General features: G+C 46.0%; 2 protein-coding genes across 7 annotated transcripts in view; one reads left to right on the top strand and one right to left on the bottom strand.

The window, feature by feature from the left end:
• USP22 (ubiquitin specific peptidase 22) overlaps positions 1-15,125 on the top strand; it is an 87,968-nt gene extending 72,843 nt beyond the window's left edge. For all 3 annotated transcript variants that reach the window (XM_031606519.2, XM_031606517.2, XM_031606516.2), the window contains 7 exons: positions 4,049-4,154; positions 5,737-5,895; positions 6,681-6,807; positions 9,563-9,654; positions 11,120-11,182; positions 12,975-13,124; positions 14,503-15,125. In XM_031606519.2, the coding sequence (XP_031462379.1) occupies positions 4,049-4,154; positions 5,737-5,895; positions 6,681-6,807; positions 9,563-9,654; positions 11,120-11,182; positions 12,975-13,124; positions 14,503-14,545 (740 nt within the window). In that variant the 3' untranslated portion in view covers positions 14,546-15,125. The remainder of the gene's footprint in view (positions 1-4,048; positions 4,155-5,736; positions 5,896-6,680; positions 6,808-9,562; positions 9,655-11,119; positions 11,183-12,974; positions 13,125-14,502) is intronic.
• A 473-nt stretch (positions 15,126-15,598) lies between these two features.
• TNFRSF13B (TNF receptor superfamily member 13B) lies at positions 15,599-23,807 on the bottom strand. Of its 4 annotated transcripts, XM_090151602.1 has the most exons (6): positions 23,772-23,790; positions 23,524-23,598; positions 22,342-22,534; positions 21,297-21,413; positions 20,472-20,720; positions 15,599-19,873 (listed from the first exon to the last, which is right to left on the bottom strand). In XM_090151602.1, the coding sequence occupies exons 3-6, from the start codon at positions 22,478-22,480 to the stop codon at positions 19,599-19,601; spliced, it is 780 nt and encodes a 259-aa protein (XP_090007728.1). In that variant the 5' UTR covers positions 22,481-22,534; positions 23,524-23,598; positions 23,772-23,790; the 3' UTR covers positions 15,599-19,598. The 4 variants fall into 4 exon arrangements, with proteins under 4 accessions (XP_090007728.1, XP_031462380.1, XP_031462381.1 ...); XM_031606520.2 differs by lacking the exon at positions 23,772-23,790 and having other exon boundaries at positions 23,524-23,609; XM_031606521.2 differs by lacking the exon at positions 23,772-23,790 and having other exon boundaries at positions 23,509-23,598.

The following is a 23,807-nucleotide window of genomic DNA, read 5'->3' as shown; positions in this document are numbered from 1 at the left end:
TTCTCTACCATTAACCCAACTGTGTGCACAGTCTGTTCTTAAAAGCCTCCTCCAAGTGAAAATGCAATGCTTTTTCAATCTGAATTCTTCTTCCAGCATTGCTACTGAAAGGTGCTGCTCAGGCTGTGCCTACACCTTGTGCACTTCAGACTCTCTGGCTGGTTTATAGAGCTCAGAGTTCTGTGGTGCCATTGCATGTTTGCATTTGTGGTCCTGCTCCCCACAAAAGCTTCAAAATAAGATTCAGAGCTCACTCTGCAGTCACATATTAGTCTCTTCGCCAGGGTGATGCTATGAAAAGCTTTGCTGTGCAGGTGATGGCCACCTTCTTTCTATTGGAGCCCAGTCGTTCACCTGGACTTTGGCATGTATTGACTTTGATCTTTCAGATGCACAGCAGCTTTGATTTTCAGTATCTGAATGTGTTTGGAATATAGAAGATGCTGAAATGATTGGGCATTGATCTGTTGCTTCCTGCAAGCGTTTTAGGCAGTGCAGTGAGAAAACACACAGCAGATAACGTGCTCTTAGTGCAGGATCCTCCAGGAGTTCCAGGCTTCCTCATTTTTTAGAGGAGTGTCATGTAGGGAGTTCAGCTGTTAGTTGGTATGGCGAGCAGGCCATCAGTGCTGTGGGAGAAACTCACATTTATAATTCCACAGACTCCCATGATGGCACAGTTCCATTCATCCAGGTACACCCCATTTTACTAACCATGTCTTGGACTTGCTCAAAATTGGAGAAACTTAGGCCAGAAGTGTTGATTTTTTTTTTTTTTTTCCTGTACGGAGCAAGTCTTCAGTTGAAAGTTCATATTCAGCCCAGAGAAACTACTGGCTGTATTTTTTTTCTTAATAACAAGAGCAACACTGTCAAAGAGCAGTAGATATGTACCTTTCTATGCTAAGATTTGAAAAGCAAGATAAAAAAATTGAAGTAATGCTGCATTTTGATCCCGAGCTTTATTCACCCAGTGCTGCCCAGATCCCTAACAGCAACCACAGAAAGTGATGGTTTCAAGTTGGTCGTTCCTCATTTATCTGCTTCTCATGAAGCAGTTTGTGTTCATCTTTAACAAGCTCTGCTACAAAGCAAATCTGAAGCCTGGTGCTGAGGATCATGTCAGAAAGAGAATGCTGTGCTGAGATTTGGGAGCAAAGCAGCAGCCTGCACTGTGTGTTGTGCAGGATATTCTTAGGAACTGGTAAAGCATGTGTCTGTGAAACATGTCATCTGCTGCAGTCTGTAGAAATTAATGTGTGCAGCTTTATGATGGAGAACAAACAAGGACGTGTTCAGAACAGTCAACGCTTCTGTCTTGTTTTGATAAATGTCCCCATGTAAAATGTTACTAGTTTTTAATGCCTTTTTCTCATTTAAAATATGGAAACCAGAGGTAAAACTAATTTATTTCAAAACCACAGTCCAAGTTAAAAAGTAATCTGTATATCCGTTTTTACCATAATTAATTATGATTTAACTTCAGTAATATATCAGATGTGCATATGTTTGAGCACAAGTTAATGTGCTTGGTTATTGCACAGGCATGGAAACAGTTTGGTTTTTTAAAGTTTCATTTAATTTGAATTCAAGCTTTTAAACTAGATTTTCTTTCCTTCTCTTAACTACATTAGTATGTGTATTGATGTAGTTTTGAATTTAGTTTTAGACTTGTTCTCACCGATCCTTCACAACAAGCTGCTGATTTCTCAGTAAGAATTATGAACGGCTTTAAAAATCAAACCTGGAAAGCTAAAACCAACTTTGTAAGATAGAAATGTTACAGGTAACCTTAACTGGAGCACAACGACCTCACAGCTTCCAGTTCTCAGCTGCATAATATCCCTCCTCTCAGCATCTGTTCCATATTGACTGGTGTGAGTAGGTGGTAATCTGACTTCCCTCCCTCCCCCAACCAAATGTCATGGGAAACAATGTAGAGTGGGTAATGCCCTTCTGTTTTGCTGTGAACAGGCTTGCAGGATATTCTTTTGAGACCCTCTGTTACTGATGCTAATTGCCTTGTGTAATTGAAAAGGGAGCTCTTGCTCTCCCGGAGGCAGCGATGGCTGCCTATTACAGGTGCCCAGCAGGGATGTTACCTGCGGTCCACTGATGCTCTCTGGATGCTCATTCTCTGCTTCTGCCCTCTTGCTATAGAGGGAAGGAATCAATCTCATTTTCTAATTCCTGAGATTAGAGGAATGTAACAGTTGTTTTTTTTTTTTTTTAATGGAGCATTAAAAGCAAAGATAGAAAGCGTAGGGTTATATATATATATTTTTTTTTAAATCCACGTGTAGTCATTAAAGCTTACATGTGATCTTTTTGTAAAGGTGAGGAATGTCTTTTACGATCAGTGTGTGCACTGTGTCCACTACTTTAGCATAATTCAGCGCTTCTGAGGATCCTGAGGTCAGTAAGATTCAGCAGAAATGCTGATCAAAAAGTGTCTGAGTCTAGGTCACCCCCCATGGAAGCTTGCACATCTCAAATCTAATTGCAGAGTGTTTTGCTCAAGAGCCATTTTAAGGAAACAGTACGCGATTCTTGGCAACTCAAACAAAAGTTGTAAAGCAGATGGATGAGAGCTTGGCTGAGGCATTTAGGATCTAATTGACTCAGGTGGCCAACTGCCATTGGTAGGTGTCACCCATGTCGTTATTTCCATATTTAGGATCAGGTGGAACGTTAGTCAGTAATGTCTTCCCACAAACTTCTGAAGTATCATACAGAAGAAAGGTTGTCCCTTCTTAAGACTGCTGCAAGAAGACTCCAGTAAAGAAAAGCTTACATTGGTTTGTTTAGGTGGTTTTGGACACACTTGTCTAGAAATAAATTACTTTTGAGTAATAGCTGTGATTTGAGGAGTCAGCAGCATAGTGCTTGATTTCTGAAATGGCAATACTTGGTGGTAAGTAAAAGGTCCCAGGGAAGCTGGCAGAACTCTGTTGTCTTAGCAGTTTCTGTTACAGGAAATTGGAAGGCACATGAAAGTGTACTTTACAGAATAATTAGTTGCTGCTGTGAAATAATTTGTGTGCATCTGTTTGCAGAGCAAAACTGACTGCATCTAACCTACCTAAGGAAGTAAGCATAAGTCTCAGAAATGAAAGGAGAAAAGTGTCACTCCTATTTTACCTATGGAGAGTAGAAGGAACATGCTTCAAAGCTGAGAACTGTGCCAAGAAGTTATTGCTTATTTACTTCATCCTCTGTTTAATCTAAGAAAGCTGAATTGGCATTATCTCAGTGCTGATCATAAAAATGAGTTGCTGCGCTCCTTAGACCTGCAGTGACAGTTCATAGGGTTTGGAAGATAGGTGTGTGGCCGTGGTATCCCTTGGGAAGTTAGAGGGTTGTCCTTGAAGAATCTTTCCAGTTCTGATAAGTACATCTCTCATTTTCTGACTGGTGAAAACTTGAATGGAAGGTAATTGCTGGAAGCCCAGGGTGCAGGCAGCAGGCTGATGGTCTCAGCAGCACTCCTCTCCTGCACAGCCCTCAGGAGTTGAGGGTGTTAGAATTAAAAAGCAGCATTTGCTGATGTTTCTCCTCTGTGTTCATTTAGGAAAATAACAAAACCCTGTCTAAGCAGAAATTAATGCTTTGTGGTAAAGCTCTGGCCATTTGGGTAGCTGCAAATGTTGCACGGTGGCCCTCTTAGTGAAGTTTAGAGAGACATTTTCATTAACCGTTTTGGCAGTTCTTTCGTTTTAGGAGTTGATCTTCACACCAGATAGCACAAAGCACATCTCTGCAAAGGGAAACAGGGCTGTGCCATGAAAAGGGATTTGCTGACACTGTAATAGCTTCACTTTTACAGGAGTTAACTGCATCTGGTCACCTTCTGATTCTCTTTTATATTTTTTGTAGTTCTCTTTTTGTCTCCTCGTTTTTATTTGCACAATGTTTTCAGGGTTCCATATTGTCTTTGTGAAGTATGTTTGAATTTCATTATAAAGAGCTACTGGAGACACAGTCCAAGACAAACGACTATTTCCTAGGAGGCTTTTTGACTTCTCAGTCTGTGTTTGCATTCCTCCAGGTGATGATAATGGGAAGAAGGCCAACAACCCCAACCACTGTAACTGCATCATAGACCAAATCTTCACAGGCGGACTACAGTCTGATGTTACCTGTCAAGTCTGCCAGTAAGTGTTTTTATTCCAATTCTGTGCTCCGGTTTGAAGCTGCATGCTCTCTGCTGCAGCACTGCACTGAGTTCTTTCTTGAACATCAGCAAAGTAACAAAATTCCTGCAAGATGAGAACTGTTCAAATACAACAGCTGAATGCAATAAATTGCCAGTTAACTCTCATATATTAAGACATACCAACTATAGAAGGCTTCACAGACTTTATATTATAGATTTCTTACTACTTTTAAAAGGTGGATGCTTTCCAAGTTTGTGAGAGAAAGACTTCCCACATCTCTTTAGTTCCAGAAGTGTGCAACTGTCACTGCATTAGAAGAAAATTCTGATATGCAGCCATATATTTCTTCAGTTAGAAGCCCCAGGTATCTTCAGAAGAGGTTTCAAAGAGGTTGATGTTAGGTGACTTCAGGCAGCAGCAATAGAATGTCTTACAAGACTAAGAAAAATTGTATCTGATGTTCTGCTTTGTACTGAAGCAAGCTGACTTCTATTTCAAGATGTTTGGTATCACCACAGTTCAGAAGTCAGAATTCCTGTTTTATAAAGTTTTTTTGGCTTGTATTCTTTATAATTATTTGCATTGTCCCACAGATGAACAGTTGTGCTGTGCTTGGTTGAATCTGTTTTTATTCTCCATTTCCTATAGAGATTTGCAGGAGATTTGCTGTAGGAAAAAAGTATGAACTTATGTTCTTAGCCTGGTAGAGCTGCAGAATCCTTGTAGTAAAACACTTGGTGTGTTATAACTTGGAAGAAATTTTAACAAAAGAAGTTCTCTTTCGAAAATTCAAAGTTTTGCACAAATGAAGACAGAAGGAAAAAAAAAAGGCAGAATATTGTAGGCTTGGTGAGATCTCCTAGTCAGAGAGTCTACTCTTACAAGAAAAGAGAACTCAACAACAACAACAACAAAGTATAATGAATGCAATCAGAAAATGCTTCCAAGCTAGGGACTTGGGTCAGTGCAGAATGCAATCTTGAGCAGCTTTCTCTATAGTCTAGCTGTTGGCTTGTCTTCAGCTGTCTTCTACAGAAATTTCTTTGAGAACGTACACTTCTTGCTGCAGTTATTCTTTGGCCTCTCAAATTCCAAATTCTACAAGAGATTGTCATTTGAAACTGCAAAGCTTAATTCAGTGCAGTACTGTGTGGCAGAAATATTTGGCCCTCTTTTTAAGTGCCCTTCAGCACCACCTTCCATGTCTTGAGCAGAGCAGCAGACTTCTAAACTAGTAGAGTTGCGTGCAGCTGGTGCTATTGGTGTTAGCTGGTAGTATGAACAGAGCATCTATGTCTAAGTAACCCAACTGGATCACAAATAAACATATTCTGCATTGAAATACATTTCCTAGAACACAAAAAAGTAATGAATTGTGGGAAAACACTCTGGAGCAACTATATATATGTATGTGTGTGTATAGATATATTTTTTTTTGTCATCTTTGAGTGCCCTCTAGAGGTGATGTAGATCCCATAGTTCTTAAGAGCAAATACCTGGTTGGAGTGCACTCTCAAGTGAGGGAACCCATTCATTTTATTTCCTTCAAGTATGTATTAAACTCCTTTCTTTTTCGCAGTGGCGTTTCCACAACGATAGACCCATTTTGGGACATCAGTTTGGATTTGCCAGGCTCCTCCACCCCGTTCTGGCCTCTGAGTCCAGGGAGTGATGGCAGTGTCGTAAATGGGGAAAGCCATGTATCAGGCACCACCACTCTCACAGACTGCTTGCGAAGGTATGAATTGAGACAAATATCATTTTAGTGGGGTAAAAAGAATTTGGCTTCATTCTCTTCTCCACAGATGGCAGTGAACAATGGGAGTAAGTGATGCTTTGTCGTGGCATAATCCCCAAACAACATGTTATACGTATTTCAGGTTATGCACAAGGAAAAGTGGGAAAGGAACAGAAGAGTAACAGAGGGCCTAACAATGAGCAATCAAATGCAGTTGCCATGTGATGCAAAAAGATAATTTTATACTGCCTGCAGGCAGTGTGGCTTTACATGGTTGAAAACAGTAGTGCATGTCTCCATGTCATCTGAGCTTTGACCCTACCCTGGAGGGCTACAGGCACAGAGTGTCCTGCAGAACAGTTTGCAGCTGAGCACAGAAGTCTGTCTTTTTGCTTCAGAATTTCCAAATCATTGTTTTTTGGTTTTGAAAGCAGAAGACCTTTGCTGTCCATCCGAAAATTAGCTGTCGTGTTGAAGGAGGTGAATGAACATTTAGCTCCTTTCTTAGTTGCTGATGCACTTCAGTGCAGTCTGCCCAAGTAGAGCAATGATTAATGTCCAGTTGGGGCATCTGAACTGTAGCACTTAATGTGAATACCTCCAATACTGTGGAATGCGGATGGTGTGGTTTTTTTTAAATTCTTTCCCCAAAATGTCACTTAAAAGCCATGAAAGGCTTCTGTTGAGGTGCTGGAAGACGCAAGTAAAAGTGAAAAGTGATTTCAGCATGTGTGAAAAAGTCTGATCATATTGTGCATCCTTTTGCTTTTTAATGTATTTTTCAGGTTTACAAGGCCAGAACATCTAGGAAGCAGTGCCAAAATCAAATGTAGTGGTTGCCATAGCTACCAGGAATCTACCAAACAACTCACTATGAAGAAATTACCCATTGTGGCCTGTTTTCATCTCAAAGTAAGTTCACAGGGGGCAGACATTGCTCAGGGTGTTTATTCCTCTTTCAGAGGGTGAGATAGAAGATGAGTCCAGGAATTTATCTTTGACTGGCTCTTCTTTTATTATATCGATCAATATGAAGAACAAGTTGCATGCCCAGCTAGATGTTCTATTAAGATAACATTATATTACCTGTAACGTAGCTTTGCAGTACATCTCTGGGAACTTAACAAGAATCTAGAACTGAAGTGGAAGGGCTAGTATGATACCTGAACCAGCCTAAAAACCAGTCTTCAGTAATGCTTATTCATTCTGTGCAGTAACATTTTTATGCTTCTACTTGAAGGATGCCTCAGAGAAAGCTCTGTGCTGAGGGGAAAGCATGCAGAGGTTGCAGTGAGGAAGAATTCTTTTATCTTCCCAACTAATTCACTGAAGATTACTCTTCAGTATTTCCAATCCAAATTATGTCAGATGGGAGATATGTCATAGTTGGTGCCCTCAGCTTGTTAAGTCCTATGTGATTTATGTCTTAAATAAAAAGAGCATGACTGTGGTGCAAAGTAAGCATCTATCATAGAGGATGACTGTCATTCTGCATCAGCAAGCAAAGGGTCCTTGAAAGCGATGCCGTGGGCCTGTATGGGAGCAGCCATCATGTAATTGCATCTTTGATCTGCGTGAGCTTTTCAGATGCAGACCTCAGGTCTCGAGCGTCTCCTGGGACGGAATGACAGAGTCCCATCATTGCTAGGCAGCAACTGATGGTCACTGTCCTCAGCTCTAGCAACTGCCTATCTGGTGATAGTAGTATCGAGTAAGCTACATAAAGGAAAGCAGTATTTTACCCCTGGCCATGGCAACTGGAAACATTTTGGAACAGCAGCTTCTGTGCTGTGTACCAGTGAAGGCTTCTGTTCCTTCACTTTCCAACCTTTTTCCATATGCTTCTTGTGGCTAATAAACTTTTAGATGATTTCTAGGCTTTAAACCTCAGTGAAACATGTGAGGAGCTTCAACAGTTTTGGAAATAGGTCTTTATCACATACTTGTCATGGCAAAGTAAATGTAGGGTTTTGCTGTAGCAAGCGATGTTTCTTCAGGTTCATTTTCCAGCAATCTCTAAACTAGGTCTGTACATTCATACTGGAAAATCTAATATTCTGTGTAACTACGGTGTCATTGTAGCACTGAGCAACTCACAAATTGTATTCAAGAAATGATTGTAGCTTGGAACTGCTGAATATCATAACAACTCCGTATCCAGCGTAGCTGCAATTTAAAATTTATTTTCAAATTTTGGCTCATTCATATAGAAGCTTGTAAATGAAAACATGAGATGCCCCAGGAAGGTCTGCATTCATGAGAAGAGCTTGATTCTGCTTTCCAGTAGAGAAAGGGTAGCGCAGGTGGGAAGAATTCCCACTTGTGTAACTTACTGGTCTTTTAAGACTGTTTGGGACAGTCATGCCTTCAGGTGGTCATCCTCATAAATACCAGCATTCCCTCAGTTACATCTTCCATGTTAACCAAGGCAATACACAAAGTGAGAAGCCAAATTAGTACCCTGAATGGAACAGTCACAGTGTTCCTTTGTTTTTCTGTTCTTCCTGAAGGCAGTTCCTGTACGGCTGGCTTGAGGTTTTAAGAGTTTTTAGCTGGCTGCTTGGCTTTTGATTTTGTTTTTTTTTGTTTGTTTGTTTGAGAGTTTTGGGGTTTGGGGTTTTTCTTCCCTTTTTTCTCTTCTCTCTTTTTTTTTTTTTTTCCCTTTTTTTTCCTTTTTTTTCTTTAATGCAAAGTGATGGGCAAGATGTGTAGGTGATTCTGCCCTTTGGACTAGATAGTATCAATATGCTGAACCCCCTTCAGTCTTAAGCAGAATGGCTGAAGATATTTTTGAAAATAAATTATTCTTTCTGAGCGATTGTGTTTGCATCCCAAATGTAAATTTCATTTCATGTTTTGAAGCAAAAGAGAAACACAAAAGATAAGAATTCTGGAAGTCTTCGCTTTTCACGTCTGGATCTGTTGCTAGGGAATTGTTATGGCACCACAATTGGAAAATAATTAACTAGAAGTGTAAATAGAGCAGAATTTCTGAGAAATGGATAGGGAAGCTGCCTTTAAATAGAAACTCATTCATGTCTTTCTGTTATTTGTTCCCATTTCTATTTAATGTTCAATCGACAAGATGAAGAAAGGGCGGTGGGTACTGCAGGCTGCTTTTGGCTGAGGGACAGGGCTCTTTTATGACCATATTCCATTTTTGCCTTAATTTGAATTGATATTCCTGTGCAGGCTTGACTTGTGTTATTTGAGATGATTGGATGGGTGGATTGAATGTGTGAATCTGATAGCAAGCTTTTACTGTCACTAGTTTTGTATGCTGAAGTAGGCAGCAGCTGCAGCGTATTTGAGCAGTGCATAGTAGAACTGAACACTGTTCTGCTTAAAGGCTGTGTTTGCTGTCTTTTCAGTGTATTTTTGAACATCGGTTGAAAATGAATTTGTGTGGATACACGCTAAGATAAACAATCAAATAAATACTGTTTTATTTTCCTTCCGCAAGTAGTGACTTATTTTCCTAGTAGAACATGTTTTAGCATTTACCTGGGGGATCCCTGTCCATCCAGTTGGTAGAAAAAATCTGGGGTGTCCCTAGCTGCTGACTGCTGATATGCTTTTGTGTAACTGTACCTAAGCTTAGGACATTTGTAATAGAGAGGCTTTGTCTATCTCAAAAGAAAAAACAATTCTTCCACTTTGTCCCCAGCGGTTTGAACACTCAGCCAAACTGAGGCGAAAGATCACTACGTATGTCTCATTTCCACTGGAGCTGGACATGACACCATTCATGGCTTCCAGGTATGTACCAAGGTCTAAATCCCCCAAAGACCTGCGTGAAACCTTACCAGTTCCATACACGTGCATCATGAACCATCCTTGAATCGAGCTTATAGAGCAGTATGTATAATGGTACTTCCACTGTAAGCTTCTTCCTGAAATGTATATCTTTCCTAAGCTCATTTTAGATAAACTATTTTGTGTGCCAGAAAGGACTTAATATTTCAACTTTTTTTTTTTTTTTTTAATTAACACATGTTATGTTTTCACTTGCATATTAAATTTGTAGATTTAGATTCATTGTTGTTTCAGACTTTTAAGTTCTGGTCTCTGGTCTCCATGACCTGAGAGCCCACCTAGCAGTCATCTCATGTCCCAGTTGGTGCTCTGCAGTCTAGATGTAACCCAGTGCCCCGCTGGACATCTCTGAGGCTATAAAAATCTTTCCTCTATTACTGTGCACATGCAAGCCTGGTTGGTTTGTACCTTCAATTTTTTTTTTTTTAGAAGGCTTCAAGAAAAGCACATGGTTCAGGTTGAAACAGGTGTTTCTAATGTGTAGTTAAACAAACAGGAAGGCTTCTCCCACCTCCCAAGTGGACATAATGTTTATATTGAACAAAACTGTAACGTTTTTCCTTCCATAAGGAAGAAATTTAATCAGTTCAACTAATGAGTATTTATCAGGTATTCCCTTCAAATACACAAGACTACGTTTAGATTTAATTTATATCTGAAGCAATGCAGAAAGCCCCAAAACATGACGTCTCTGAATACAATATCTATTTGATACTGAAATGTTTATAGTAATTTCAGACTTTTTCCCTGAAGAAAAATAGATCCTTCTTCTAGGAGAGAAAGGAGAGCCCTGAAGCTCTGTTAAATGCTGTTATATTAAGAATATATGGTTTGTTCCAGTACCTTCTGGAGATTTGGAGACTTTTCTGTTCCTCTGTGGTGAATTCTCTATGGATAGAACAGGCTCTGCTGATGAAAGTTATCAAGCATAGTGGAATATAGAGGGGATAATCACGAGGCATAGCTCAGTAATCTGAATTTCATCGCCTATGAAATCAACAGCATAATCCTATTGCTGCTGTCAAAACACAAAATGAATTTACAAGTCAGAGCCAGGATGATTGACCCATCAGAGAATAAGGGATTGTTGTAATTAGATATTTTAGCAGGTGTAAAATACAAATTGTTTCTTAACCTTTTTTAAAGCTTTTTGGATAGGACATTTGACGTAAACAGGTCTGTATTTGCAGCACCAAAGCCTTGACTGGTGCTTCCTATGTAATGTTGCTGCGAGAACAAATAAAGCACCTTTAGCATCCTAATCAGCAGCCCTTCTCTGCTGCTAAGCAGCACTGTGCTTTCGAATTAGGACCTGGATTGAGCAGACAGGCTGTGTCATGTAAAACCTATTTCCTGGGTTTGGGAAGCCACTGCTTTAAGTGACTGAATTTTTGTGTGTGTGTTGCAGTAAAGAGAGCAGAATGAACGGGCAGTACCAGCAGCCGACGGATAGTCTAAACAATGATAATAAGTAAGTGGTACATTCCATGACTCCTACTGTGAAGGGTGTAGTTGGCTTCTAGGAGGAGATGCACAGCCTGCTGCATGTCCTGCAGCGCAGAGCGCGTTACCGCGTTTGACAGCACAGTAAGTCGGAAGTGTTGCAAAATAAAGCTTGGTTTGCCATGATTGCATTCCCTTCCGTGGGTTTGTGACAGCTAATTTACTGATCTGAAGATGGGAACCCAGTAATTGATTTGTGGACAAAATTAGCAGTTATGGTTCTGATACCCAAAGGGCTGCGTGTTGCCTTTAGATGTTCCTGTTTCTGTTGCACTAACAAAAACAAGTCCCAGAGGGCTGAAAGTAAGCTCTGATGACTTCAGTAATCAGGCTGGATTCTAGTCAGAGTAACAAAGTGGCTGATTCAGGACTTGCTAAAGAATTTGAGGAGAGTAATTGAAACCAGTAGACTTATCTATATGGAAAAAGAGACTCTAAGACAAACTTTTTAAAAATAAGGTTGCAGGTTCCGTTGCTGCAGTCATGTGCTGATGTTGTGTATTTAAATTCCTCAGTGAATTCCTCAGATTTCATTTGGTACTGAAAGTTTCATTAAGAAACTGGAATCATGCAGTAGATTTTAACAAAAACCAGCAGTTAACTGTGTCTATCACAGTTGTCACAGAAGCAGATACCAATCACGTGTGCCCCAAGTGGCCCTAAAGGAATTGACTCATCAGATACATGAAAGAAAACAGAATTGATCACTGTTGAGGACTGCACATGATGTAGGTTGAAGAAGTTGTTAATGAAGAAGATGATAAGGTGATTAGGTAACAGCAGAGGTGTGAGTTGCTGAGCGTGCTGCGTACCTGTGAAGTGCTGTTGCAGTCCTAGAATCCTCCATGCAGGGGAGATGAAGGACTCATCTCAGAAGAGGATGACACAGAGACATCTGTGGCTCTGTGGGCACTCAGCTGGAGTAGGAGCCGTGCTGCAGCACTGCTGTCAAAAGAGCTCTGTAGATTTTGAAGATAAGTAGGACAGTATCAAGGGAGATTAGTGAGCTTATTTTACCATTGTGCAGCTGTGTTTGTTTGTAGGTTGGAGGGATAGCATTGTAAGAAAAAGGTAAAGATTGGAGAACGTTCCAGAAAAAGCCACAAGTATATTTATGGCAGGGAGCAAAATCTTAGAGCAAAGAAGTTAAAGGCAGCCTGATCAGTGTCAGTGCCTTTCTTTGAGACATATGTCTGCTGGTTTTCAGGCTAGCGAACAAATGCACAGGAGCATCTGGAAGGTGAAAGTAGAGGCTGAACATAATATAGTATCTGATATTTCAAAATAGGTGCAGACTTTCCAAAGTAAGGATAATTAATAAGTGTAGCAATTTATCACTGGAAATATCTTAAGATTGGCTAAACTGAAGACTACCTCCTCTCGTACCCCTCGAGTATTTTTTCTGGCTCACTTGAATTAACTAGTTCAGTAGAAGAAAGTAGGTGACTAAATAGTGGTCCTCTGTGGGGATGCATCAACTTTCACCTATTTTAGAAGAAAAATCTTCAGTAGCTTGTATTGGTGAAGCTGATGGCTGTCATCAGAAGGGAATGCTGCAGTAGGAGAAGGAAGAAAAATGTTCCCTTTCCCTGGGCAGGGATAGCCTCTTCCCAGTTAACGTTAAGAGCTGGTGTTTTATTGATGGATCTGATCCTTTACTATTTCTGTATGTATTAATGAACGTAAGCTTTTGCCTCTTTAAAATGTCAGTTATTTTTGCCCCTTTGATCCTTGTATTGACTGACTCTTTTCTGTTCCAGGTATTCCTTGTTTGCAGTAGTTAATCACCAGGGAACCTTGGAGAGTGGGCACTATACCAGCTTCATCCGGCAGCACAAGGACCAGTGGTTCAAGTGTGATGATGCCATTATCACCAAGGCTAGCATTAAGGATGTACTAGACAGTGAAGGGTAAGTGAACTGTGCGCAGTTTGTGGTGCCACAGTGTAAGAAGGACATAAAACTATTAGAGAGCCCAAAGGAGTTGGCCATGATCCTTGTGAATCCCTTCCAACTCAGGATATTTTGTGATTTGATGATCTGAGGGAATCACTGGGGATTGGGATATATTTCAAGAATAAGGTTAACTTAAAAAGTGAAGTCTTCATTTTGGCATTTTCAACCGTGGGCTTGCTACAGGAGAGATAAGCCTGTTTGGGTTTTGTTTTAATTATTCATGACATTTATGTTAATTCTTGCAGACACAGATGTTCAGCTTGCAATTTTTTAGACAGATTTTCCTGTTTTCCTTTTCTGAACTTCAACTGGGAAGTTAAAAAAAAAAAAAAAAGTCTCCTGTGATATCTGAATTTTGCTTTGGTCAAATCATGTAATGTTAACTTGTGCTTTGAGGTCAGTAGAAGAAACAGTTTGTCTCTATTGAATAACGAGGGGCTAGCTTTGTCCCTGGGATGGGATACATCTCTGGAGGGAGCTGCCACAGGCAGTGAGAAGAGGATCTACAACACAACCACTGCACATCTGGCTCATTACGAGCTGGTTTGGTCTCTGATCCGTTTCCCCTGTCCAGATGAGGGCTGACACTGAATAGACCTGCATGTGCAAAGGGAGCTCCATAGGACTGGACACGGAACAGTACTAATTGGAAAGTCCACAAATTGCTTTGAAGCATTTCAGGCAAGTTATGTAGTGAGCCTGTCAGTGTCTGGTGTGCAAAGAGAGCACTGAGATCAGTGTGCTACCTGCTAGCATACCTGCCCGAGGGCTGTGTTCTGTTACATAGCAGTACCCTACAGTAATTAAGGACAGGAAGAATTCTGTCCTGCTAAAACACCAGATTTGAGTACAGATTGAGACATACATGAGTCATGTTTGGTTGGGACACGTGAGTTTTCACCCACATGCCTGGTTCATTCTGTTTGTCAGATAAATGGCAGGCAGTTTGTGGTATCCTAATGTCTGATGCTCTGATTATGGGAGTCTGAAGGAACAGTTGCATCTTAAAGCACTGCAATTATATGTTGTGCCATGATGTGTTAGATGGATAAGCATCAACACTGTCCCATCTTCCAGAGCTTCCAGGTTCTAAAGTTAAGGTTCAAACAGCACAAGGGTTTGACTGATGGACAAATGTTCCCTTTCCTGAGTCACTGGTGGAATTGTTTCAGCTGCCTTCTCCTGTGGGGAGCTGGCATATCCCTGGAATTGCTTCAATTTGAAAAGAATAACAACATTAATAGCTCTCATTCTTCACAGTTGCATCCATGGAAATACTGATCTGCTACAATGAGCGGCACAAAGCTGAAATTGTACCTCTGCTTTCTTGCAGATATTTGCTGTTCTATCACAAACAGTTCCTGGAGTATGAATAGCCTTATCCAGCAGCTTGTCAGATATAAACAAGGAAGAAAATAAGCAAGCCTTCTGAATCGACACACAAACCTACCTGAAATAAAAAGACCCATTAAAAAACAACTAGCACTGAGCTGTAACAGGACCTACTTGACACTGGCTCCAAGCCTGGCGGAGTGAGAAATGAACAATGTCCAACGTGTATGCGGTCCCGCAAGGACAGAAAGGGGGAAAAAGGAGGCTGCAGTCAGTCACTTATCAGAGGAAATACACAATGAAAGGAATGCTCTGGGTGGGGGAAATGGGAGCAGAGGAGTCCGGGCACTGGTACATCTCCTATGTTCCTCCAAAACGTGTGTGGGAAGGCGAGGGGGTGTACTCTCATCTCCATAAAGCATCTTCTCCATTGGTGCTTCAGCTCCAACGACCAATCATATAACAGTTAAAATTAAAAAAAAAAAAAAAATCCAAGCCCATTTTTTATGCATATGGATCTGAAAGCAGTAGAGTGGAGGAGGAGGGAATGACACAACTAAAGGACTTTGCAAGTATCTTTTTATTTGTGAATTTTAGTTATTAAATAAATACAGTATGAAACTATTAGGCTCTTTTTTTTCCACCAACAAAAGAAATCCTGAATTGTGGAACTGAAGCTACAGTACAGACAGGTTTCCAAGCATGCCTGCTTGCACAGGTAATGTTCAATGCCATCGGACTGCTCATCCAAAGCATCAGCACAGATTCATTTCTGTTTGAGCCCTTTGTTTTGTTTTCTATAAATAGCTATTTTCTTAATTTTTTTCCTTTTATTCCCTTTTTTTTTTTTTTTTTCACAAGAATGAAATTCATAAATGCAACCATCAGTAAAAATGACTGAATTGGTGTGTTTATACTGTAAGAGTGGTCTGGGTTCTTTTTTTTAAATGTTGTGGATGCTTGAATTTCTCAAAATCACTTGTTTTGTTATTGCTGGTTTTGGTTGATGCATTTTTGGTTTTGTTTTGTTTTGTTTTTTTTTTTCCCTGTTGCTTTCCAAAGGCGTTTATCTGTGTGATACTTGAAAGAAGCTCGGTATTGACAAATGTACCATCTGTTGGAAATGGTTGCTGCTGGGGGCAGCAGTGAGCGATAGATCTGCTGCTATTGAGCACTTCTGCAGTGCACTGGGTTTTTAAGTAAACAACACGTTTTCCTGGTATGTGCTAGGCTGGTATTGGTTCCTTGTACCCTCCCAAATGTATTAACTCCTCGCGTGCTCTTCTCTTTGCAGCCTCCCTGTCTGTGCCCTTAGCTCATAGCAGCTGGTGCACCAGCTTGCTTTTGCTTTGTCACAAATGCAGTTTTGTTCCCTTTTCTCTCCCATTTAAAGCGGCTCGTTGGCCCGTCTGGATAGCAGCAGTGAGTGCTGGTGTGCTCTGTCTTGCTCCCAGGAGGCCAGGCTGCGGATTGAATTGCAGCCCATGAGAGAAACCATTCAGAACGCAGAGCTAAAAAGAGCAAAAATAGCGTTGCTCTCTCTTCCTTATGGAGCCTGGAGAGAGCTGCACTGAGGGTCAGGCACTGCATCCATTGGTGTGAGGGCCCCACCGAAACAACCCCGAGCCCTGTGCGTGTGTCCAAGCAGCCAATGCTTGACTTAAGTGCAGCAGTTACAAACGTGGATGTGTTTCATCTTTTAGATCTGGTGCTCCAGAAATGGCTCTGGGTGTCTGACCTGCGTGAGGGGTGCAAGGCGGGCAGCAGAGCAGCAGGCATCGGAGGAGAATCAGTGAAGCCCACTTTGTTTTATTCAATGAGCATCTGACAAGAGAGAAAAGCTACACAAAAGGATGGTGGAACTGCAACTGAACTGTACGCAGACCAGAGAGCACGGAGTGCTTCGGTACAGCGCGAGATTGCTGCGACAGCTTGCAGGAGGGAAGGGAGAAGCAGCCGCTCATTGAAGCTCCCTGAATAGCAGCACAGTGAGCAGCCCGTGTGGGAGCACTGATTGCTACGGCAGCGATGGCGTGTGCTGGTTTCGTAACCCATCTCCTATCGGCATGCTCGAAATAAGGCTGGCTCGTAATCGGGTGCTGCAAGATGTAACCCGCGTGCTCTTGTCACCGATGAAAAATGGCTGGAGAAATGCAGATGAATGGTGCAACCCGCAGAACGGGGGGGCCTCCCTCCCTCCCTGAGCTGGGCACAGCACCGTGCAGATGCTCGGCGACGTTTCTGCTTTTAATAATGCAGCAAGCTTGCAGAGGGAGCCGAGGAGCAGCCCTTCATTATTCCCGTGGCTGCAGCCGCATCCCCGCCTGCTCTGCTGCCGGAGGAGCAGTGCCACCGCGCGGCTGTGCCCGAGTGCTGCTTTCTCTCTTGTGCTGGGGCTCACGGGGGCTCTCCATCCACCCTTTGGAAACAGGCTGCGTAGGGATGAGGCCAGCTATCTAAGTCAGCCTGATTTCCCCCCCTCTCCCCTCCCTCCCCAACCTCCCTCAGCTGCTGGGAGCTCTGCACCAGCGCAGGTGGCTTTCAGTGGGAGATGGGGAGTGAAGGAGGTTTCAGGGCTCTGTTTTGGTTTCAGGAGCACAACTCCTCTGTATTAAATGCTGTTCTCTCTCCCCAAGTCCCTCTTTGGGTTGTACCCTTTTGCTTCCAGCAGTAAATCAGCACAGGTTGCCGGGGAAGCAGAGAGCATTTTCCTCCCTGCTAAAAATGGAAGAACAGCCGCTGCTGTACAAGCAGCACAACCCCTCCTTATGGCTCTCCCAAACACAGCCTTTGCCTCAAACACTGAGGAGCAGCCACAGGGCTTATCCACTACAGAACGGGGAGGTTTCTCTGCAGAGCTCTGAACATCACCTTTAGGAGCCCGCTGGCCGTGCAGCACGGTGCTGCTCCCACATTGCCCCCCAAGTGCTGCCCACTGCTGCAGCCGTCAGCCCTGCTGTGGCATTGGGGCTGAATGCTTTGTGCTGAGGTGAGGTTTTATATCGGCACAGAAAGCTCGCTCTGTTACAGAGAAGCAGCAGAAGAGATGACTGAAAGCAAAGATTGCTGCTAATGCTGACGTGTATCTCCTGCTCACACACAGCGTGCAGCACAAAGCCAGCTGGATCGTGGCTGTCAGCTTTCCATGCTGGTGGTACCTGATGAAAACTGGAGCAAAAGCAGCACTGTGAGGAGCTGCTTCAACCCCCACGGGATGCTCTGGCTCGGAGTCAGTGCCTGTAATTCCCACTTGGTGCCAGGGTTTGACTGCTGGTCCCATTTACAGTGCCCTGCTGATAGAGGAATGCTGCCAATGTGGTGACGATCCGTTGATTCCTCCCAATTCTCCAGCACCTAACTGCTCTATCTAGGAGCCTGCATATATTTTTACTGCGGATTTGACCAAGTCGCTCCCTGTTACCTTTGCTGATAACTGTATTTATGTTTCCAGGTGGGGAGGCCACGTCTGATGGTGAGGAATGTTCCCCTCCTGCTTATCAGGGCTGGAAGGAAGGAGCTGGCTGTGGGTGTGTGCGTTCCCTGCTTCCTGGGGCATAGATGGCTCAGGGGCTGCTGCCCTCATCCATCGAGCTGGGGCTGGAGGAGGGCTGGGAAAGGAGGCTGGGGGCTGAGCACCAGCTGAGGCTCAAAAAGGGGAAGCTGAAGTGGTGCAGAGTCTGAGCAGTGCCCAATGGGGGAAGTGAGGAGCTCACCACGAGTGGGGACTGAGGAGCTTTGGGTCAATGAAGAGGATGTGAGGGGCTGATGGAGGCAGAGCAAGAGCTGAGGCTGAGTGCTAACACAGGCAGAAGTGCTGTGCAAGGTTGGAAGGGAGCTGGGGGCTGAGGAAGGCTTTAGTTTGAACAGAAAAGGCTGAAGGATTTGGGGGGAGGGGGGAACCAAGGAAGAATTGAGGATGGATAAGAATAGAAGCAGAGCTGAGGCTGAGCGAGAGCAGAGGCTGCAGGGGTTGCTGGGAGGCTGAGGTGGGTTTGGGGCTGTGGAAGCACCACGTCTGTCAGGGTGGGAGAACCAGGCTGTAAATGCAGCACCACGCAGTTCTCATCCCACCCTCAAAAAGGAGGAGACCAAGAAGTGCCGCGTTGGTTCCTGGAGATGAACTCAAGCTTTGCCCTGCTTACCAGCCATGAGGCAAAGAGAGGCTGTCGCTGCACCTTCGGCCTCCTATTGCTCATTCCACTTACGATGGGTTCCTCGTGGCCCTGGTGCTCGTGTGCTCTGGGTGCATCGCAGCAGCAGCTGTGCTGTGCTCACCCTGGTGCTGCCTGCCTGCCTTAGAGGTGAGACATGACAGAAATGCATAGCAGAGCAGGGAAGGACTGTATCTGCTCACGGTTTCTCCAGCTGTTTATTTTCCCATCACCAATTCGTGCACCTGATGACACTCCCATGTATTCTTTCAAGTCTCAAGCTCTGGTCTGAGAAACTCAAGGCTTTGAATCTCCTCTTGAGAGTCATTCCTCACCAAGCAAAAGCCCCGCACCCTCCTATAGTGAGAACTTAAAGTTACACGCACTGAACCCACAGTTTTCCATAGCAGCTTTCAAGCACCACCGTTCCCAGCCCTGTCAGACAGCCCCACCAGCAGCACACCAAAACTCGGAGCACTTCAGAAACTTCTCAGCCTGGGATGGCTTTTCACATCAGAACCCCATTCCAGCAGCGATGCTGGTGCCCAGCACAGCTCCTCTGTTCTTGTGTGTGAAGAAGGCTCTGTTAAAGGTGAAAGATGAGAGTGTGGCAGCGGCAATGGGTGCACATCGTTTCCTTCGGCGGAGGCAAAGTGATGCTGATGGAGGAACCGGGATGAGCAGCCCCTGTGGGACGTCAGCCCCAACCACCGGGATGCACAGAGGTGCCCGCAGAGGTCGGGCAGGAGGATGGAGTCACTGCTAACCGGGAATTTGGGTGAGTGGAAGAGAACAGTCTGCAGTCTACAGCCCTTGTGCAGAGGCTGTGCTTTGTCCACCTGTCCTGGTGGAGGTGGGTACTGGAGGCAGAGGGTGAAGCAGCTGTGGTCCAGCAGCACGGGGAGCAGCCCTCCTTTCCGGCCCCGTTCGGGAGCGCTCCCCGCAGTCACACCATGGGTGTCTTCTCTTGTGAAGGGGAACATATGATTTTGAAGTGGCCATCGTTGGGGCTGGGGATCGCCCCGGCACTGCCCATGCTGCATATCCCAGCGTGAGAGGCTGCAGCTCGTTCCCCTGCGTGGCAGGAGGGGCTGTGGCACACTTTGGTCTCCTGCACAGCGGAGCCATGGCCGGGGAAGCAGAAGCCGCAGGTTTCCACCGGCTCTGAGACTTTGCTGCCTGTGGATCCCTCACCGACGCTGCCTGCTTCCACCAGGTGATCTGCAGATAGAGCCATGAAACACTCTGCAGAGCTGCACCACAGCCTGCAAGAAGGCAGTGCTGGAAGTGTAATTACATGCACTGCTGCTGTGCTTGAAATGCATCATCTGTGTGTGTCCTGCTGCCCCAAGAGCAGAGGGGTAAATGGGAAAGTGCCTAGGGCAGGAAGGCTGCAGGTGTAGGGCTAAAGCACCTGTAACACTTATAATGTTATATGTCAGTCATCTGTTCTTAAGTGCTCCTTTTGCACCACGTGCAAATGCAGTGGTGCAGTGCTGTACAAGACACAGGGGCTGCTGGCTCGAGAGCCACACAGCGCTGCATGGGCTGGTGAAGTGCTCCGCCCTGTTATCCGAGCTCTGACAACCAAGGTTGAGCACGGGGTATTCAAAAGCAGACGGTAAATCCCTTTTCAGCTCTCAGCTGCCCTTAAAAGCAAAGGCTGAATACCACAACATCCTCAAAGCCCTGCTCCTTCCCAGGCTGTGCGGCCCGTTGCTGGGTTTGTTCCCTCGCAGCCCTGTGCGCAGTGTGGCTCTGCTTTCAGGTGACACCCAAACCCGGCTGCCCATCCCCTCCCAGTGCCCCCAGCACTCACCTTTGGCAGGGTCCTCCCGGCAGTGGCAGGTCCCAGTGCTGGCCTGACAGGAGCCCACCTCCCCCTTCCTCCGCAGGTGTGTCCAGCCCAGCACCAGGGAGCAGACGAGGGCACAGAGGCAGAGCCCCAGCAGTAGGTACACCACCAGCCACGGCTCCTGCTCCACACACAGCTTCTGCTCCAGTGCAGCTGCAGGAGGTGATGCTGAGATCAGGGCGGCTGGCGGGGAGCGGCTGGCGAGCAGAGATCCTGAGGGGCAGACAGAGAGCAGAGGGCAGAGAGGCACTGAGCACAGTGCCCAGAGCAGTGGGTGCCCCATCCCTGGAGGTGCCCGAGGCCACGGATGGGCCCTGAGTGGCCTGAGATGGGGGGCAGCCAGCCCACAGCAGGGCTGGGGCTGCGTGGTCCCTTCCAACCCAACCGTTCTCTGATCTTTAGGGACCACCTTTCCAACCCAAGTCATCTTATGATTCTCTGATCTGTAAGTTTTCTTCCAATTCAAAGCATTCTCAGATTCTGTGAAACCTTTCTGCCGTGTTGCTCACGCTATCAGCTTTCTGATAGGGAAAGGATGCTAACTGCGTGCATGAACTTTGCTTGGGGAGAAGCTGGAAGCAGCCCTGCAGCTTGCATTTCTCAGGGCTGGCAAAGGAGATCTTCTCAACCCCAGTGTGGGCCTTGCAGCTCACCCAGGTGGGAAATGCAACAGCTGCATGGACTGCAGCCACACCCCATATCAGGACAAAGGAGCTGTGCTTGCTGCCTCTTCCTGAGCTTCCATCCCATAAACTTTGCACCTCTTCCACCCCTCATCCCCCAGCTTACCTCCACATGCTGCATCGCACTGCTTGGGGTGCTGCCCACACACTGTGCTGCAGTTGATGCATTTTTTCACCAGCTCGTCGTAGTAGAAGCCAGCTCTCCTGTTACAGACTGCAGACTCTGCAGGAAGGGAAGGAGAGGAGCAGAGCTCACTCTGAGCACATCCATGACCCACTGGGGAGGGATGGGGCCACGCACGTGGGTTTGTATGCAGGGTTTGGGGGCAGTGTGGCTCTGCTCCCCTCCCCTGCCATGCAGAGCTCACAGTGCAGCTTTGCACACCTCCTACTTGAGTTTGTCACTACACACATAAGCTGCACCTGACGTGTCCCTTCGTCAGGTGACAACTGTGGGTTATTGGTGTTAATGCAGCTCCAGAAAGGCTCCGTCAGACCCCAGGAAGGAGTAGTGCAGGGACATCACAGAATTGGGATTGGAAGGCCCTGTCCCCTTGACTTCTGCCCTTTAGATATTGGTCAGCACTGATCAGATCCCTCTCAGCCTTCACAGCCCAGGGCTCTCAGCCTTTCCCATCAGGAGGTGTTCCAGCCCCCCGCCATCCCTGCAGCCCCTGCTGGGCTCTCTCCAGCAGTTCCCTGTCTGCTGGGGCTGGGATCCCAGCCCTGGGCTGTAGATGCAGCCTCCCCAGGGCAGAGCAGAGGGGAGGAGCACCTCCCTCACCTGCTGGCCTCACTGCAACGCACTGCAGGGAACCATTGGCCTTCTGGGCCACCAGGGCACCCTTCTGGCTGTTGGTCAACCGCTGGTCACCCTGCTGGCCACAAAGACACTCAGCTCTTCTCCGCAGAGCCCTTCCCAGCAGCTCAGCCCCAACCAGTACTGATGTGTGCAGTTATCCCTCCCCAGCTTACAGGGCTCAGCGCTTGTCCTCATTGAACCTCATGGGGTTCCACTCCACCCAACTCTCCAGCACACAATGACACGGACAGCAGTGCCGTACTGCACCGAGCTGCTGCCAGAGCCCACTGTCAGAGCCCACTGCTGTGTCCCCCAGCACTTTGGGGTTGGGATTCAATACCCCACTCACCGCACAGCGCCGTGCACCTCCGTACAGCCGAGCGCCCGCACATGAGGCTGCAGGGGATGCACAGGCACAGGAGGCTGTCCCAGTACTGCTGGTTGGTGCAGTTGTTCATGGTGGTTCTTCCCAGGCACGTCCCATCCATGGCTGTGAGAGGTGAGGGAAATGTGTGCGGGGTCGGTGCGCCCTGCGCTGAGACCTGTGCAGGAGGACAGCCATAGTGACCATCAGTACCGACTGCTGAATGGGTTTGTAAGTCTAGAACATTCTGAATTCCTCTGCGGCCCTGGGGCTGTTCCTGCAGCCCTGCACACGATTTCTGACATCTCACTTCGGTGTGTCAGCATCATACCGAAACCCACTTCTGATGTGTCGCATTTTCCTAAGCAGCAGAAAGAGTGGCGTCCCTCGGGGGCAGCTCTCAGCAGCACACGGGGGCCCCAAAAGTGGGAGTGCTTCTGCTGTTCCCCTCTCTGTGGCTGTGCTCGGGGCTGGGGAGAGCAAAGGGATGCGATGCTGACGGAGACATTGGTGGGAGCAGCAGAAAAGCTCGGGATGGATGAAAATTTAAAGGATGCTGGCTCTGTAAGGGTTTCATTCTTAGCAGCCGTTTGCTGATGTGGGCACCCACATCCCACTGTGGAGCCACAGCTGTTTCCTGTGGGTTGGCTGCTCTGGATATGGGGAGCTGAAATGTTTGAGGCTCTGACATGCAGCGCCGAAATCTGTGCAGTACCTCTGCCAGGGCTGCTGCCTTCATGGAGGCACAGTTTGATTTCATTATAGAAATACTCCTGTGCTCCGGGAGGGGTCTGTGTCTCTGCAGTGAGATACAGCCCCTGTAGTCCCGGTTGTTCCATCCACGTTGCTATGAGCTGGCTGACAGCAATGTCTGCAGCGCAGCGTGTCTCAGGCCTGCACTCTCCTCCAATGCACTTTCAGGACTTTTTGTCCCCCAGGTGACGTCTCCCATGGATGGAGGCGAGCTGAGCGCTGTCCTGCAAAGCCAGGCCATGCATCCCCCTGCACCCACCCAGGGCCCAGCGCCCAACCTCCAACCAAAGCATCATGCAACCATTCCAGCCCCACAGCACCAACCATCCCCACTGCCCCACGGTGCTCCCCTCTCCCTTCCAGCCCCTGCAAATGCAGCCCCCAGGCCAGCAGCCCCACCTGAGGGTAACTCACACTCAGCTCTCCTGCAGTGCCTATTGTCTCCCGGCTGCTGCCATCGTGCTGCCAGCTCCAGCCCTGCGCACTACTCTGCAGGTTTATAATTAGAGGTAGATTTGATTAATGCCTGGGCCATGTGTTTCCTGGGGCTTCCCCTTATCCCTTCAATGCAAATTGGCCACGCGCACAGCGCAGTACATTGGCTCCTTGAGCTGCTGGGGGCTCAGGGATGGGGGGAGGTACAGAATGGGGATGTCCTGGACCTCACAGCAGGGAGAGGTCCCATGGGGTATGCAGAT

This window comes from Phasianus colchicus, chromosome 16 (genome assembly GCF_987193195.1).
Source record: "Phasianus colchicus chromosome 16, bPhaCol1.hap1.1, whole genome shotgun sequence".
In the NCBI taxonomy this organism is placed as follows: domain Eukaryota; kingdom Metazoa; phylum Chordata; class Aves; order Galliformes; family Phasianidae; genus Phasianus; species Phasianus colchicus.
Note: the sequence above shows the minus strand (reverse complement) of the source record. Positions and strands in the feature narration are given on the sequence as shown.

Bases quoted from the DNA above. Each gene is read 5' to 3' on its own strand.
- TNFRSF13B (XM_090151602.1), bottom strand. From the start codon at position 22,480: ATGGATGGGACGTGCCTGGGAAGAACCACCATGAACAACTGCACCAAC. The intron at 20,721-21,296 runs GTAAGCTGGGGG...TCTGCCCCTCAG, and splicing joins GTGCGATGCAGCATGTGGAG to GATCTCTGCTCGCCAGCCGC. The intron at 19,874-20,471 runs GTGAGTGCTGGG...CTCTATCTGCAG, and splicing joins CCGGGAGGACCCTGCCAAAG to ATCACCTGGTGGAAGCAGGC.